This window comes from Erythrolamprus reginae, chromosome 2 (genome assembly GCF_031021105.1).
Source record: "Erythrolamprus reginae isolate rEryReg1 chromosome 2, rEryReg1.hap1, whole genome shotgun sequence".
Taxonomy (NCBI): domain Eukaryota; kingdom Metazoa; phylum Chordata; class Lepidosauria; order Squamata; family Dipsadidae; genus Erythrolamprus; species Erythrolamprus reginae.
Genome location: NC_091951.1, coordinates 311993874 through 312011404, shown reverse-complemented (window position 1 = coordinate 312011404; position 17531 = coordinate 311993874). Strand labels below are relative to the sequence as shown.

Genomic DNA, 17531 nt, shown 5'->3' with positions numbered 1-17531 from the left:
AATAAATAGAAGAATAGCATTCAGTGTGAAGTAGCGGTTTTACCTTGATAAAAGAATCGTTAACGATAGAAGGAATAATAGCATGTGTAGATATGGAGATGAAAATATGTAGATTTCTATTGGGAATAACCTGCTCCTTATGATCAGACTAACCTTTAAAATAGTCTGCTGAAGACTTGCTTTATATTCCCACTTATGAATAGGAATACAAACCTATCACCAATACATTCTTTTATATGGGGGAGAAACTAAAAAATTGAAAAGCTTTTGTAAAAAGGATGATCTTCAAACTATAACATATATTAGCATATATTAGAATGCTAGTTTAAGGTGGATATGTTTTTTAAGATGTTTCTGTACATTTAGTTTTTAATAACAATAGCACACTGGCTGGGGCCATAGATGTTAAAGATGTAATGCTTTGGAAAGTGTCTTGGAGTTTAGTCTCTGGAAGCAACAATAATCCTGTCTTATCTGAATTTGGCTTCACCCTCTTCTCCCCCATCTACTCCCATAAGGTCTGAAGACACAGGCAAGCTCTTTAAACACCCTAAGCTGTGGTAGCACAGTGGTTAGAGTGCAGTATTGCAGGCTACTTCTGCTGACTGCTAGCTGCCTGCAATTTGGCAGTTTGAATCTCACCAGTCTCAAGATTGACCCAAACTTCTGAGGTCAGTAAAATGAGACCCACACTGTTTGGGCAATATGCTGACTCTGTAAAACACTTAGAGAGGGCTGTAAAGCACTATGAAGTGGTATTTAAGTCTAAATGCTATTGCTAATGGGAGCTTAACAGGAAAGGACAAATATTGCTTCAGCATATAGAAACATAGAAACATAGAAGTCTGACGGCAGAAAAAGACCTCATGGTCCATCTAGTCTGCCCTTATACTATTTTCTGTATTTTATCTTAGGATGGATATATGTTTATCCCAGGCATGTTTCAATTCAGTTACTGTGGATTTATCTACCACGTCTGCTGGAAGTTTGTTCCAAGGATCTACTACTCTTTCAGTAAAATAATATTTTCTCTTGTTGCTTTTGATCTTTCCCCCAACTAACTTCAGATTGTGACCCCTTGTCCTTGTGTTCACTTTCCTATTAAAAACACTTCCCTCCTGGACCTTATTTAACCCTTTAATATATTTAAATGTTTCGACCATGTCCCCCCTTTTCCTTCTGTCCTCCAGACTATACAGATTGAGTTCATTAAGTCTTTCCTGATACGTTTTATGCTTAAGACCTTCCACCATTCTTGTAGCCCGTCTTTGGACCCGTTCAATTTTGTCAATATCTTTTTGTAGGTGAGGTCTCCAGAACTGAACACAGTATTCCAAATGTGGTCTCACCAGCATTCTATATAGCGGGATCATAATCTCCCTCTTCCTGCTTGTTATACCCCTAGCTATGCAGCCAAGCATCCTACTTGCTTTCCCTACCGCCTGACTGCACTGTTCACCCATTTTGAGACTGTCAGAAATCACTACCCCTAAATCCTTTTCTTTTGAAGTATTTGCTAATGCAGAACTGCCAATACAATACTCAGATTGAGGATTCCTTTTCCCCAAGTGCATTATTTTACATTTGGAAACATTAAACTACAGTTTCCATTGCTTTGACCATTTATCTAGTAAAGCTAAATCATTTACCATATTACAGACGCCTCCAGGAATATCAACCCTATTGCACACTTTAGAGTCATCGGCAAATAGGCAAACCTTCCCTACCAAACCTTCCCCTATGTCACTCACAAACATATTAAAAAGAATAGGACCCAGAACAGACCCTTGTGGCACACCGCTTGTAACCTGACTCTGCTCAGAATACTCGCCATTAACAATAACTCTTTGATGTCTACGCTTCAGCCAGCTGCAAATCCATTGAACTATCCAGGGATTAAGTCCAATCTTCACTAATTTATCTATCAGCTCTTTATGTGGAACCGTATCAAAGGCTTTGCTGAAGTCCAGGTAGGCAATATCCACGGCACCACCTTCATCCAACACCTTTGTGACATAGTCAAAGAAATCAATGAGATTAGTCTGACATGATTTGCCTTCAGTAAAGCCATGCTGATTTGGGTCCAATAAGTTATTGTTTTTTGGGTGCTGATTTATCCTCTTTTTGAGTAGAGTCTCCATCATTTTAACTACCACTGATGTCAAGCTAACTGGCCTGTAGTTACCAGCTTCTTCTCTACTGCCCTTCTTGTGAATAGGCACAACACTGGCCATTCTCCAATCCTCAGGAACTTCTCCTGTTAACAAGGATTGGTTAAACAAATCAGTCAGGGGGGTAGTAATGACAGATCTGAGTTCTTTAAGAACTCTGGGGTGGATGCCATCTGGACCCATTGCCTTATTTATCTTTAATCGTTCAAGTTCTTCTAAGACATCGGCTTCTAAGATCACTGGAGCTGAATCCGTACAGCCGTACTATATACAAATAGTAATGATGTTTTCCAACAATTTCATATAAGTATTAAAATCACAGGAGAGCCAAGACAGAATCTTTCTTCCCCTTGTGGAAATTCCTAGGGGGCTAAGGAGATATCTCGCAGTAGCACTTAAAAAACATGACTGTCCCCTATAACTCAGCTCATTCAAGCACTCCAAAAGGATTATGTTTGGGTTTTGTTTTGTTTTTTATAATAAGGGTTTTTTAAGTTGTTTTTATTAATTGGATTGTTCATGTTGTTTTACCACTGTTGTTAGCCGCCCCGAGTCTGCGGAGAGGGGCGGCATACAAATCCAATAAATAAATAAATATAGTATGAAAAGCCACTGAGAGATAAATGAATAATAACAGGACCATACCAAACAGCCAAAACTATCTCCCTGCCAAGTGTGGGTTTAAATCCAAACATAAAATCAGCATCTTTTAGGAATTCCTGACATTGCAGTGACTTTGTCACAACTTATCTAAATACAGAATGCAGAACTTTAGTTTACAATTGTTTGTCTTTTAATCTGGTGGGTAGCTTCAAATGCTTCAAGGAGAATTAATAATCTCAGGGATCATTAGTAGAATAAAGTTTTATAAACCAAATCAGGATATGATTTAATAGACAAGCAATAGCACTAACCTATTTTATTACTTTAATAGGTATAGCAGAAATATTGAAAAAGCATCTTCATATGTAATTTACAAACTCCGAGTACTCATTTGATAGGCAAAAAATAATTTTCTTTCTTAAACTAAATATAATTCATGTTATCTACTTATTCGTTCGTTATGTTCAGTAATCACAGTGAACTTCTGGAAAACCCTTATTTAATTTCATTCTTCCTGATGGGTGGAGGTGGTACCCTCCCTGCCTTTCGTAAACTCCTTAAGACCCACCTTTGCCGTCAGGCATGGGGGAACTAAAACACCTCCCCCTTGCCCATGTTGTTTTGTTGATTAATTGACTGTGTGCCTGTTTTTTATATATACTGTTTTTTAGGAGATTATTAATTTAAATTGGAACTGGATGGGTGGGCATTGGATTTGGTATTGTGTACTGTACTGTTTTTTATTATTGTTGTGAGCCGCCCCGAGTTTGCGGAGAGGGGCAGCATATAAATCCAATAAACCTAAACCTAAACCATATATGAATCTCTGTAATGAATACACTAGAACTACCTACCTCAACTTGATCCTTCCCACATGCAATATGTTGAGATTTCAATATGCGCTGGATAAGAAGGCTAATATTTGTAACATTAACCCATATCAAGGACATTAAATTGGGAGAAATAATTCTGAAAATTCTGATCAAAATTCTGCCATTGTTTTCTGCAGATTTTTCTCTTAATCTTATTTATTTTATTTTATTACCAAATATTTTATGTCCTATACCTAGCAAATAAAACTTCCCTCCAACTATACAAATAGGACTAATGAGAATTGTAACACCATATATCAAAAATTATGTTTCTGTTAATTATCTTTAACATTTCTACAAAAGTGAAAATCTACAGCAACCCCTAAACAATTATATCTTACGAACTGCATAAGAAATTATTTTGCATTAGCTCCATCTCGACTCCATTGTAAACATAATGTAAACATAAATAAATCCATGCCCATAGACAATATTTTCTATAGTTGCTGAAATAATGTGATGTTTCTTGATCAGATCATTTTTCAGCCTTTATTATTTATTTATTTATTCATTCATTCATTCATTCATTCATTCATTTATTTTGTCCAATACAAATTGAAAGTTAAAGAGAATAAAAACATGTAGTAGTAAATATCAGGGTAGGGATAGAAGAAGAGATATGAGAATAGAATACATCAATGAAGAGTAGAGGAAAGGATATATGAATGGGAGAAAAGATATATAAAATATAGGAGAGACAATTGGACAGGGGACGGAAGGCACACTAGTGCACTTATTCCTAATTGATAGGTACTTAAAAGATACATTTTGAATGTTGAATAAGTTAGCAATTATCAATCATGTTTTGTTTTGGAATACAGTATATTCTTGGTAAGTCAATCTGATGGGAAAAGGGGTACAGTTCTGTAATTTGATGGACAGTCCTGCAGTTCTCTACAGAGTAGGAGATTGGTGAGAAGGAAGGTAGTGAATCTTTTGTGATTGAAAGACTGTGATTTGTTGTCCTCACCAAGAAAAATAGAAAACAAAAAAGAGTGATTAAGGGAGAGAAAAGAGATATATCTGCTTCTGTAATGCATGTAATCTGTATGTCAATTCCCATGTCTTCAGTTAATTTTATTCCAAGTAAAAGGATTAAAAACCAAAACCCAAGACATGCACACAATTCTTAGGACTATTGTAAGAAAATACATGGATAGTACCTACACGATTTAGAGTCATACATATCTCCCATCCAGGCTTTGCTGCCAAGCCAGTCAATGCTGTAACATTGCTTTTGATTATGAGTGACTGAAATTTAAAACAGACAATAATTAATTGCAAGCCAGTTAGAAAATACAGGATTTCCCTTCCCCTCTATTTACAGTATTGAGAATGATAGAGATAGAGCTTGAGATACAAATCTCTTATCTGTAAATCTCTATCGGTTTCTCTGATAAATTAAACATACATATTTGACAGGACATTCTTTAAGTTGCAATCTTGTGGATATATTACAATGCCAGCTAAAGAAGCCTGCAGTAAGTTAATGGACAAAAATATGAACATGCTCAGAATCAAATTTAACTGAATTCAATGTGATAGTTAATTTTAAAAATACACTGCTCAAAAAAATAAAGGGAACACTTAAACAACGCAATATAACTCCAAGTAAATAAAACTTCTGTAAATTCAAACTGTCCAGTTAGGAAGCAACACTGATTGACAATCAATTTCACATGGTGTTGTGCACATTCAACTTTGTACAGAACAAGGTATTCAATTAGAATATTTCATTCATTCAGATCTAGGATGTGTTATTTGAGTGTTCCCTTTATTTTTTTGAACAGTATATATAGATTTGCCACATAATTTGCACAATTAGATTTTTCTTTCCAACACATACTCATAAAATCAAAGCCATAAAACACGCTTGCTATGCTCTCTGCTTTCAGCAATATATAAAACTTGTTAATTTTAAAACAATTCTGATAATAAGTCAACCAAGTTTGGTAGGACAGAATACTATTTTAAACACATAGTACTGAGTACTAGATTTTTGATGTTTTGGGGAGAGGAAATAAAACAGGATTGGGCAGCTTAGAGCTTTTAAAAACAGCTTCATTTTTCGTGCTTCTCAAGAATATGCTACCCACTTTAAAAAAAACCCCACATTTCCATGCCCTTAAAAATGCCAAAAACAGTGTATGTGGCAAAAAAGGCATAGACTTCTAGCCCTGGCACTTCCCATAACATTGCTTCCACATTCCCTGCAGCTGAGGCCAAAAATTTAAAAATTGGTCCTAACTTTAAAAAGACTGCTTACTCGGCACTGAATGATCCAATTTACTTGATGGATATCAATAATGTAAATAGTACCTGGCTGCTAATGTCCCAGAAATCAGGTGTGAAATTGTTTTCTTTCTTTAAGAGAGCATATCTCCTGAAAGTAATATACATAAGTGTAAAGAAAGCCAAAAGTACATTAAGGAAATGCATGGATTTCACAGAGTATCTTACACTTTCAAATAGGTTTAAACTACCCAAACCAAGTACAGTGATACCTCGTCTTATGAACTTAATTGGTTCCAGAACAAGGTTTGTAAGGTGAAAAGTTTGTAAGATGAAACAATGTTTCCCATAGGAATCAATGGAAAAGCGATTAGTGCGTGCAAGCCCAAAACTCACCCCTCCTCACGCCAGCCGAAGCACCCATTTTTGCGCTGCTGGGATTCCCCTGAGGCTCCCCTCCATGGAAAACCCCACCTCCAGACTTTCATGTTTTTCGGATGCTGCAGGGGAATCCCAGCAGCGCAAAAACGGGCGCTTCGCTGGCAACAGAAGTCCGGAGGCGGGGCATCCCAGTGGCAGCAGCTTGGGTTTGTAAGGTGAAAATAGTTTGGAAGAAGAGGCAAAAAAATCTTAAACCCTGGGTTTGTATCTCGAAAGGTTTGTATGACGAGGGGTTTGTAAGACAAGGTATCACTGTATTTTTAAATTACTGTTTATAAATATTAATTTGTTTTACATTTACAAATGTGATGAGAAATCACTGTAATAACAATCAATGAAAAATACAGAACCCTGATTGCTAAAATGTACTTTGTGCTGATAACTAAATTCCAACATGATCCTTTCAATACATTGAAACATTAAATCCAGCATGCAAAGTAAGAATAAGGTTTCCAGATTTTAATGAACACTTTTAGTAATAAAGATGACTATATGGGAAAATGGAAGCATTACAAAACTGCAATAGGTATTTTGTTCCGTTTCACTTACAACCGGGGTGAAATCCAATTTTTCCCCCTATTGGTTTTGTTTCTGTGGCTTGGTAGGTGTAACAGGGGAAGGATACTGCAAAATCTCCATTCCCACCGCTCTCTGGGGCCAACCAGAGGTGATATTTGCCAGTTCTCTGGACTACTCAAAATTTCCACTACTGGTTCAGAACCTGTCAGAACCTGCTGAATTCTCCCCCTGCTTACACTGGAATATGTTCCTGAATCTGTTCAGCTTCATCATTTCAGAATATTTTCGATATAGCCTATCAGGAATATGCCTAAAATTGAACATTTGTTTGATATTTCATGAATCAAGTAGTCATTTCTGGACGAACTGAGAAATAACAGTGATTCCAATATAAATAAGTTATTAAATATTTTTGTAATCTTTGAGGGTTATTTTTACCTGAATAATCGAATTTTCTTACGTGCAATAGCTCCATGGTACCTTCTTAACCCATCCTCCAAATAAACAAAGCAGGTAAACAAGGAATTAGTTACAATATGTGCACTTTAAAAAAAAAAATAGTTAAATTAAATGTAAAAAGGAAACCCCGGCTCCGCTCCCCAGCTGGGAAGCGGCCCCAGCAACGTGCGCGCGCTTGGGGACACCCCGGCTCCGCTCCCCAGGAAACCCCAGGTGCGAGCAACGGGGTGGGCGGGCGAAGGGCGGGCGGCGGTGGAAGTAAAAACACCACCTGCGTATGCGCAGATGGTGTTTTTACTTCCGCACCACTACTTCGCGAAAAATCGATCATCGCTTGGGGTCCTGGAACGGAACCCTCGCGATGATCGAGGGTTCACTGTACTTCATTTTAAGAATAACTGACAGGTCAAGTAACAAATTGTGTGTGACATAAACATTACAATAAAATAAAGCAGGGGATGAAAACAACTATGAAGAAAATGTGTAAATAAACTATGAAGCACTCTGAAAAGCTTAACACCACACTATAATTAATAAAACAAAATGAATTAGCTCTTTTTCATTGGCCTGGATGATTTTCCTAGTAAAATTTAATCTAAAGCACTTTGGAGTCAATGCCTTACATAGAATTCAAATCAAGAAATCACTTTATATCTTAATTTTGTCTGCTATTGTTGCAATTATAAAAATCGGTAAAGAAATAATCTTGCTTTATCTATCTATCTATCTATCTATCTATCTATCTATCTATCTATCTATCTATCTATCTATCTATCTATCTATCTTTCTGTTGTGATTCAGCCTGAGGCTGCTCAGGGACCAGCTGTGTCTCTGCTGGCTCCATGCCCGGAGGAGGACAGTGAACAGGAGGGGGAGGAACAGGCAGACGGGGGAGAGGAAAGTCAAGAAGAGGATGAGGGAGAGCAGCCTGAGAGCCCCGGGGGGGGGGGGCTCTCCCCAGCCAGTAGCCTGGACTCATTGGATGAGGAAGCACAGGCTATAATTGACATGAGACAGCGACGTGCAGCTCAGAGACGGGACCAATTAGAAAGGTATTGGCACCACTGAATTGGCAACAGCTGGGTTTGGGTGTGGTTCTCCTCAGCAGGGTTTAAAAGGCAGGCCAGCCCTTGAAGCCATGTGGAGTGTTATCAACTGGAAGTTCTGTGACCCTGCTTTGCTTCTCGGCGTCTCTGATCTTGGCTTGTGGCCTAGAAGTCTGGAAGACTTGGGGGAGGCGTATGTTTGTTATCTCCAGCGTTGTTTTTGACAGCAAGAATCCTGTTTTACTTCATGGCCTTCGTGAAACATCTTTGAAGTTCCAGCGTGTTCCTGTTTGTAAGGACATTTTCTGTTACCTGTGTTTGCTTTGAATTATATAAACTGCCTTTGCTTTTTACCAGTGTGTCTGGATTCTCTTTTTGGGTTGGTGTTTGCTTCTGGAGGGACCCAGACAGAACACTATCTACCTACCTATCTATCTATCTATCTATCATCTATCTATCTATCTATCTATCTATCTATCTATCTATCTATCTGTCTGTCTATCTAGTCATTTATCTATTGTCTTTCCTTCCAACTGAAAAAGAACTCACCTTGGTCGTGGAACTCATTCTGAGAATAGGAACACTTCCATGTTTATTGATAGCATTAAAAATAAGAAAGGCACTGTTAATATGCCGTGCTTGACCTTTGGCCCATTCCTCACAATTGTATGCTTCAACCCGAACTCCAACCTCAATACTGGGGAGGGAAAAGGATTTACTTAGTTTAAAAATAGGTTGAAATCTGCAGCAGTGATTTATTAGTCAATAAAGTGCAATAACCTTGCAATAACTGGTTGAAATACTGTATGTAGCTTAAAGAGAATGAAAGAGAATATGACAATTATTTTTCCAATGCAAAGACAGCAGAAGAAAGGACAAGTTAGAACAAGTTTTAGTTACAATAGAATTGGTATTAAATGTCCATTCAGAGAAATGAAATAGCTTTGTTTCTAGAGAAGTGGTAGACTATCCTTGGAGGGACCTCTTCAAACCGAAGCTCAACAGCCAGGTTTTAGAGATAGTCTCACTGGATTTCCTATTTCAAGGAAATGATTGGCTTAGATCAGTGATTTTCAACCTTTTTTGAGCCGCGGCACATTTTTTACATTTTAAAATCCTGGGGCACACCGCCAACCAAAATGACACAAAATGACACCCTAAGACACTTTCCTCTCTTTTTCCATCCCTGTCTCCTCCCCACCCTTGTGTGTGTGTGTGTGTGTGTGTAGACACTCTTAAACCATTTCCAAAAACAGGTGAGGGCTGGGGGGGGTTTCTCTCTTATTCTTTGGGTGCTTTTTATCATATGCTTTAAATCAAGAGTCACTTCTCTCTCTCTATTATTTCTCTCTCTTTCCTCTCATTCTCTGTCTCAATCATTTTCTCATTTCTCTTTTTTTCCTCCCCTTTTTGCTCATTTATCTCCTCTCTCTCTCTTGCTTGCTTTCTCTCTCTTTCTCTCTCTCTCTTGCTTTCTTTCTCTCTGACACTTGCTTTCTGTCTCTTTCTCTCTTTTCTTTCTCTCTCTTGCTTTCTCTTTCTCACTCTTTCTCTCTCTCTCTCTCTCTCTCTCTTGCTTTCTTTCTCTCTCTCTCACTCTCTCTCAGCAAAAAGTTGCGAGACTGGAACCTGAGCTTTTTCGCGGCACACCTGACCATGTCTCGCGGCACACTAGTGTGCCACGGCACACTGGTTGAAAAACACTGGCTTAGATAACCCAACACATCAAGTTAGGTTCAAAACCAAGGTTAAAAAACTTGATTTAATATAAGCCAGATTAATTTGTAAAGGAGAAAGAGCCACATTGCTACTGAAAATAACTGGGGGCTACAAAGGAATAGCCGATGGACCAAGTAGCTCTTGGGTAACTAGCAGAGTTGACCACAGTGATGGAGCTGGCAGTCTGGCTGAGACCTGAAGATTTTGGAGGTGCTCAGCAGCATCCTTTCGGGTTGCAATATTGGAAGTAGTGGATCCTTTCTGGCAGTGGATCCAATTTGGCAGGATTTGTTGAGTTTTCAAAAGGCATGAAAGGGCCACACAGGGCAGCTTGGCAGGCTACATGTGGCTTGCGGCTTGAATGTTGTGCAAGCCTGAAGTATTTTTTTCTGATGATCCAGGTAATAGATTGCTTGGATAAAGAAGTAAATAAGTTGTTGTATGATATGATACCAATCTCACTGAAACTATTTCGGAGTAAAATTGCACAGAATTTAAAATTTCTAATTCATTAGTATTAATTATTTGAATACACAGAAGTATAGATCATGTAAATAGATGTTTGCATTATCTGTCCTTGTGCTTTGTCTCTTTCCTTTTTCTGTTATTCTTTTCAATACCAAAAACCTCTATGTAAATTGAGTTTGTTGTCTTAAAAATATACAACAGAAAAAGAGACAGAAGAATATGGTATAATGAATAACGATTTCTCCATGTCTTTCTAACTACTGATTTCCTTCCCAACAATCATTAAATCATTTTCAATTACAGATAGTCCTCAACTTACAACAGTTCATTTAGTGACTGTTCAAAGTTACAATGGTACTGAAAAAAAGTGACTTAGGACCAGTTTTAGGCTTACAACCTTAGCATCCCCATGATCATGTGATCAAAATTCAGATGCTTGGCAACTGGTTTGTACTTATAACTGTTGCTGTGTTCCAAGGTCAAGTGATCACCTTTTGTGACTTTCTGATCAGCAAAGTCAATGGGGAAGCCAGATTCACTTAACAACCATGTTACTAACTTATAAACGGTCATGAAAAAAGGTCATGAAATGGGGCAAAACTCACTTAACAAATATCTCCCTTAACAGAAATTTTGGGCTCAGTTGTGGTCATAAATCGAGGTCTACCTGCAAAGCTGTTAAAATAATCCAAAAAGATTTAAATATACAATTGTACTTGATAAAATCTATTTCCTTTGGAAAAATATTTCATGTTTTATAGTATGTGAATACATTATGTTTGGCTCCATGGTTAAATAGTGACATAGCTTCAATATTTTACATACCTCTTTAATCCTTTCTATATTTAGAAGCAGAATTAATTTTTGCAAAATATGCACATTTACTTAACAGCAGGAATAATTACTTTTTTTAGGCAGACTACATTTAATATAGCTGGCTTTATACACAACCTTACCATTAGAAATTTATTAAGATGAAGAACAGATTATTTAATCAGTGTGATTGTATAATGTTATATTCTAATATGTGATATAATGTGCCTAGATAAATATATATATATATTGCTACCGAAAACACCGCACAGCACATCAAATATAAACATTAGGACTTGATTCCAAGTATTTTTTGCATTATAGCTTCTCTTATCATAGCTTGATTCTGCTGATACTATAATAGAATACAGAACAGAAACTGGATTTAGGCTTAGCACTATGCAGAGTATCACAGAATCATAAAACTGTAGAATTGGATTGGATTTTAGAGAAGTCTAGTCCAATATTTCTCAATCTTAGCAACTTTAAGATGTGTGTGAACTTCAACTCCCAGAATTCTCCGGCAATCATTCTGGGGCAACTTACTATATTTTTGGAGTATAAGACGCACCCTTTTCCTACCTAAGAGGCTGAAATTTGGGTGTGTCTTATACTTTGAATGTAGCCTTTTTCGAAGCTCCCCGCCCCCAAGCCCTAACTAGGTGCTACCAATCTTCCCAGCTCTTACCTTGCAGGTTCTTTCATTGTTACTCTCTGCAAAGAATATTTTCCAAGCCCTAAGACTTTGCAGGTTTTTTTTCTATTGCTCTAACTTGCTCCAAATCTTTCTTTCCAGCCCTAACCAGGTGCTAACAATGTTCCCAGCTCTTACTGGCTTGCAAGCTCTTTCATTGTTACTCTCTCCGAATAAGTTTTTTAAAAAGCGATTCAGGACGCTAGCTAGATGAATATCTGGTAAGCAAATACTTTTCTTTTCAAAAGTCAAAAGAAATAAGTCCCTGTAAGGACAAGAAACATGGTGTATGTGTGTGTGTGTGTGTGTGTGTGTGTGTGTATACACACCCACGCACACAAAACACTGAAAGTAAGTATTTGAATGGTATATATACACAAATACACACACACGCATATATATACACACATACTGTGATACACACACACACACACACACATTCATACATCCATATCATATATTGTGTTATACAGAATGCTTCAACATTCAACTTTAAAGCAAGACTATCTCTATTTGTGTTGCAATTTTGCAGAGAGAGAGGGACAGACAGACAGACAGACATAGAGAGACAGAGAGAGAGTTGATAAATATTTATGATATAAAGATATAGCATTTTACCTTTTTTGAAAAGTATTATTAACTATAGCATTGAAAATAAGGCGGTCGCCGACAGTTGAAGGTCCTCGGAATTTAAACATATCTACAGATTTCAGAGTTGGATGCACATGACACAGGCGACTGAATGAAAGCAAACAAAATAATATATATATTATTATAAACAATATATATATATAAAATAAAATAAAATTATAAACTATATATATATAGTTTAAACTAGGTCTGAGAAATTTAATAAAATGTATTCAATGAGAAATTGTGAACGTTAAGAATTCTGTTTTGATATTCATATTTGGGGAAAATCCTATATATTTTTTATGGATACAACATTTCATTATTTCTTAAAATTTAATGTAACCTCATAATTCGCCAATATTGCCTGGCTAATAAATTCAACGGGATTTTAATGAAGTTTTATTTGGAGCTGAATCTTTTAGAAATGTTGGGGGAAAAACCCTTTTGTGGCCTACAGTGATTTATGTAAAATAATTTTAAAAAATTAGCCCAATGCCATCGAAGCAGTGGTGTGTTCCTATGGTGCTGCCCAGAGCACTGCACCAGTAGGAACCCACCAATGTTGCAATTTTTGGTGATTTCTTTCCCAGTGACTCTTTGTCGGAAGAAGTCCTTCCGCCCACCCTTGTCTTATTGCCGACCTTTATTCTTTGTCCGAAGCGCAGCTGAGAAGCTCCTCAGCTATGTTTCGGCTTATAATGTGGTCCTGAGCAAGTGGGGAAGTGAAATCGCATGATGGGACGCATGCGCACACATGAATTCGCACTGGTAGCAAATTCAACTGGAACCAGCCCCTGTGTAGAAGATGTGTTTTAATGTCTACAAAGAGAAAGTGATATAGAAACAACAATGATATGGGAACCTCCCATGCCAATGTAATTTAGCCTAGCCGGAAGAAGGACAGCAACTCTGGGATTTTCTTTTTCCAATGCATGTATTAGCAGACTAGTTATAGCACATTACCAACTATGTTGCTGATTTTTGTAAAATTAATGAAACTTCTTGAAAAGTTCTGTAAAATCAAAGGAACATGTTGAGCAATAAGGGAATTTGTCAATAACAAATTCTTAAGCAGTGACTCACATCTGTATCCTCAATGATCCCACAATCCCCTTGTTTGTATTTTTACAAGTAATTGCCAATTCTTCCATTTATATGTAAAAATAAATCTTCCATCTAGATTTATTTTAATACATAATGTTCTATAACATTTTGGCTAAGAACTCAGTGTTTGTATAAGACCAATATTTTTAACCTTTGTTTAGCAATGACATTGTTTTGGGCCATTATTTATCCTTAGCGTAACTCAATTACCTCTTTATGATGTACCAGAATTGTTAAATGTGCACAATTATCTGTTTCTAATTAATTTAACTGAGCATCATTATAATGTATTCAAATTACTTTGGATTTCATTAGGAATAATTTGCTCCTCCTATTTAAATTGCTAAATATCTAATTTGCAATACTCACAGTTAAGGGCACCAGCAGATTAATATCAAACCAGATGTGAAGGATATATAGGTTTGTTGTCTATTTTGTTCTTAACATTGTTATTGAAAATTAAAATAATGTTATTAAAATAAAACTTTTGTGCTTTCATATAGATCTAATTCTAAAAGATTATTTCCAGATCTCATGTTTGCTTAGTATTAAAATAGTTAAAAATGAACAAAGGATAAAATTCCTCGTCATAGCAATGGTCTTTTATTTGTATAGTAGGAATATTCTTTTTCTCTAAACTGATTAGCCCTGTAGGGCAGATTTTAATGTTTGGAAATTACATAGTAGATAAGAAACTGTTTTTTAAAAAAATAAATATTATTAGTTCTATCACTTGATAAACTGTGCTAGATATCATCCATAAACTTTAGATAAAGCATTCTGAGTTTAACTTCACTTTGTGTTTTGTGAACAGCCTTTTATTTAAATAAATGGCCTCTCTATTCCTCAGTAGTGTGTGGTCATAGCAACTCTGCCACCTTCCAAAGGTCAAATCTAATTGTGTGTTTTACAAAAGCTTTGTAGCAAGGTCGTTTATTTGTCAAGCATATTAGGCAGTTTTTGGTTACTATTTAGCAATGTTTCTAACCTATTTCCATAAAATACAGTAGAATTTTAACCTTATGGGTTATGTTTCTTATTTTTCTTGTTACAACTATTTAGGGATTTTTCCCCCCAGCTAAGTATGATCCATTTTGTCCGATTGGATGTATTACAGATATTTGGTCTATACATTTATATATAAATGTTACTTTCTTGGGCCTTTGTTAATTATAACCTTTGATAGATTTACAATTTCAATAAAACGATTTATTTATCTGGCAATGAAGAAAAAGCAGTTATTATTGTGCATAAGTTCAGGCTACTAATCAGAGCTACATGAATAATGAACGGGAATGACATATCCAGCAACCTGACAATGAATCTGGCCCACTGGAGTGTGAAGGGAATTCTAATAGAAATTCATGTCTCTCACACACAAAGAAAGAGCTGCGTGTACCCAGCAATTGGGGGAGGAGGATGGAATTCTCCGTGTGATGAGATGGACTTTCAGTGAGACCTTCCCTCCTCTTATTTTTCCTTAGTAGCCATTGTTTCTCACTAAATGACCCCAATAATATCTAATACAGAAGAAAGTTCTACGTAAAAGCACCTTGCTGAAATAGTAGCCACTGTTTCCATCCAAGCCATAATTTGGCCACCAAATGTATTTCCTTGATGATTGGCATGGGGAGGCAGGACGAGTTCAATGCTCTGCACGTGAGTGCAATCGGTGTAAACCACATCTTTCTCTTTACCGCAAACAGGCTCTAGATTAGAACATATGACCCGGGTTGTTAGGATAATTGCCAAGTACAGTGTTCCCTCGATTTTCGTGGGTTCGAACTTCGTGAAAAGTCTATACCACGGTTTTTCAAAAATATGAATTAAAAAATACTTCGTGGTTCCCCCCCCCCAACCATGGTTTTCCCCACCCGATGACATCATATATCATCGCCAAACTTTCATCCACCTTTAATAAATATTTTTTTAAATAAACTTTAATAAATAAACATGGTGAGTAAATGGTTGCTAAGGGAATGGGAAATTGCAATTTAGGGGTTTAAAGTGTTAAGGGAAGGCTTGTGATACTGTTCATAGCCAGAAATAGTGCATTTACTTCTGCATCTCTACTTCGTGGAAATTCAACTTTCGCGGGCAGTCTTGGAACGCATCCCCCGCGGAAATTGAGGGAACACTGTACTCCAAGTACATTTCAACTGAAGTTACCAAGTTTTATTCTAGCACAGCTTTTCTGAATTCCATAGATCCGGGGTAGGCAAAGCTGGCTCTTCTATGACTTGTGGACTTCAACTCCCATAATTCCCAAGCCAATCATCCTAGCTCAGGGATTCTGGGAGTCACAGAAGAGCCAACTTTGCCTACCCCTGCCATAGATCGATAACATTTGTACTACATTAGAAAAACACTTCTAAATTCTTTAGAACAGACATTTCTTATGTGCACTATTGTTATAGGAAGTTCTCCAGTTATGAAAGCAATTGGGACTGCAATTTCTGTTGTTAAAAAATGCTGCTGCAATGCACAACATCACATGACCGCATCACTTAGCAACAGTAATCTTGTACTCCAGGCTTCTGTCATGGCTCCAAGACTACACAGGTCATTAAGTAGGAAGAGACAGGATCTCCAGATAATCAAGCTAGCAAGTGAAAGCTGTGGCTGAGAGCTCTGGGTAGGCGGGGCTTGCTATGGTTAGGAAGGGGGACGGTTTGCCGATAGCATGAATTTTGGAGCAAGGGAGGGTGTTGTGGTGAGTACCAAGGACAGGCACTCCGGAGTACAGGCAGAAAAACTGTACCAGGGAAACTTGGAAATCACAATCATGTGATCGAAGCTCACTGTGTAACATCATAATTGCCAGCCAGGCACTGAACACCCATATCACACTCATATGATTTTATTTATTTATTTATTTATTTATTTATTTATTTATTTATTTATTCATTCATTCATTCATTCATTCACTTACTTACCTACCTACCTACCTACCTACCTATTTATTGCATTTATATGCCATTCACTCCAAATGGACTCTGAGTGGCTAATAACAGGTATAAATACAATATAAGTAAAAATACCAATAAAAATCATCACTAAAATCACATGAGTTATAAAACCATACTTGCAACAATCAGTCTTAACTCCAGGCCTGCCGGAAAAGCCAGGTTTTAACAGCTTTCTGGAAAACTGGTAGGGAGGAGATAATGCAAATCTCTGGGGGCAGTTGATTCCATATGGTCGGAGCAGCCACAGAGAAGGCTCTTCCCGAGGTCCCGCCAAATGACATTGTTTGGCAGACGGGACCTGGAGAAGGCCGAATCTGTGGGCCCTTACTGGCCACAATGAGGGTGGAGGGAGGAGGCAGTCCCATAAATGATTATGGATATATTGTGATGGCAGGAACTGCAAGGACTGGCTGTAGGCATAGTTCCCTCTAAGCTGAGCAGTGAGCAATCGCTCACTTAAAAATCATCATCAACTCAGAGTTTTTCAAACCTGCCCAGAAGCCGAGAGGGAAAAAGTGAGAGGGAAAGAGTGCCGCCCAGTCCCGAAGGGACTGCCGCTCAGACACTATACTTTTCCGCCCACACCAGAAAAAAATTAGAGGGGACATTGGCTGTAGGTACCCTATGTTCAGTGCTGTCACAACTTTGAATGGTCACTGAATAACCCAAGGACTACCTGTATTGATTCTGAGCTATACAAATCTCATGTTATATATCTTTAGAGATTAAATTGATTAGTTAGAATTATAATGGTATTTAAAATGTATTTCATAGAGAAAATAGGAAAG

General features: G+C 37.3%; 2 protein-coding genes across 2 annotated transcripts in view; one reads left to right on the top strand and one right to left on the bottom strand.

Annotated features, from left to right (window-relative positions):
• Window positions 1–17531, top strand: part of FAM151B (family with sequence similarity 151 member B) — a 786337-nt gene that overhangs the window by 384129 nt on the left and 384677 nt on the right. The window lies entirely within an intron of this gene.
• ACOT12 (acyl-CoA thioesterase 12) overlaps window positions 1–17531 on the bottom strand; it is a 38933-nt gene that overhangs the window by 6549 nt on the left and 14853 nt on the right. The window contains exons 6-11 of the mRNA XM_070743080.1: window positions 15327–15483; window positions 12656–12775; window positions 8893–9040; window positions 7277–7332; window positions 5966–6029; window positions 4814–4897 (exon numbers count right to left, since the gene is read on the bottom strand). Of these exons, the coding sequence (XP_070599181.1) occupies window positions 4814–4897; window positions 5966–6029; window positions 7277–7332; window positions 8893–9040; window positions 12656–12775; window positions 15327–15483 (629 nt within the window). The remainder of the gene's footprint in view (window positions 1–4813; window positions 4898–5965; window positions 6030–7276; window positions 7333–8892; window positions 9041–12655; window positions 12776–15326; window positions 15484–17531) is intronic.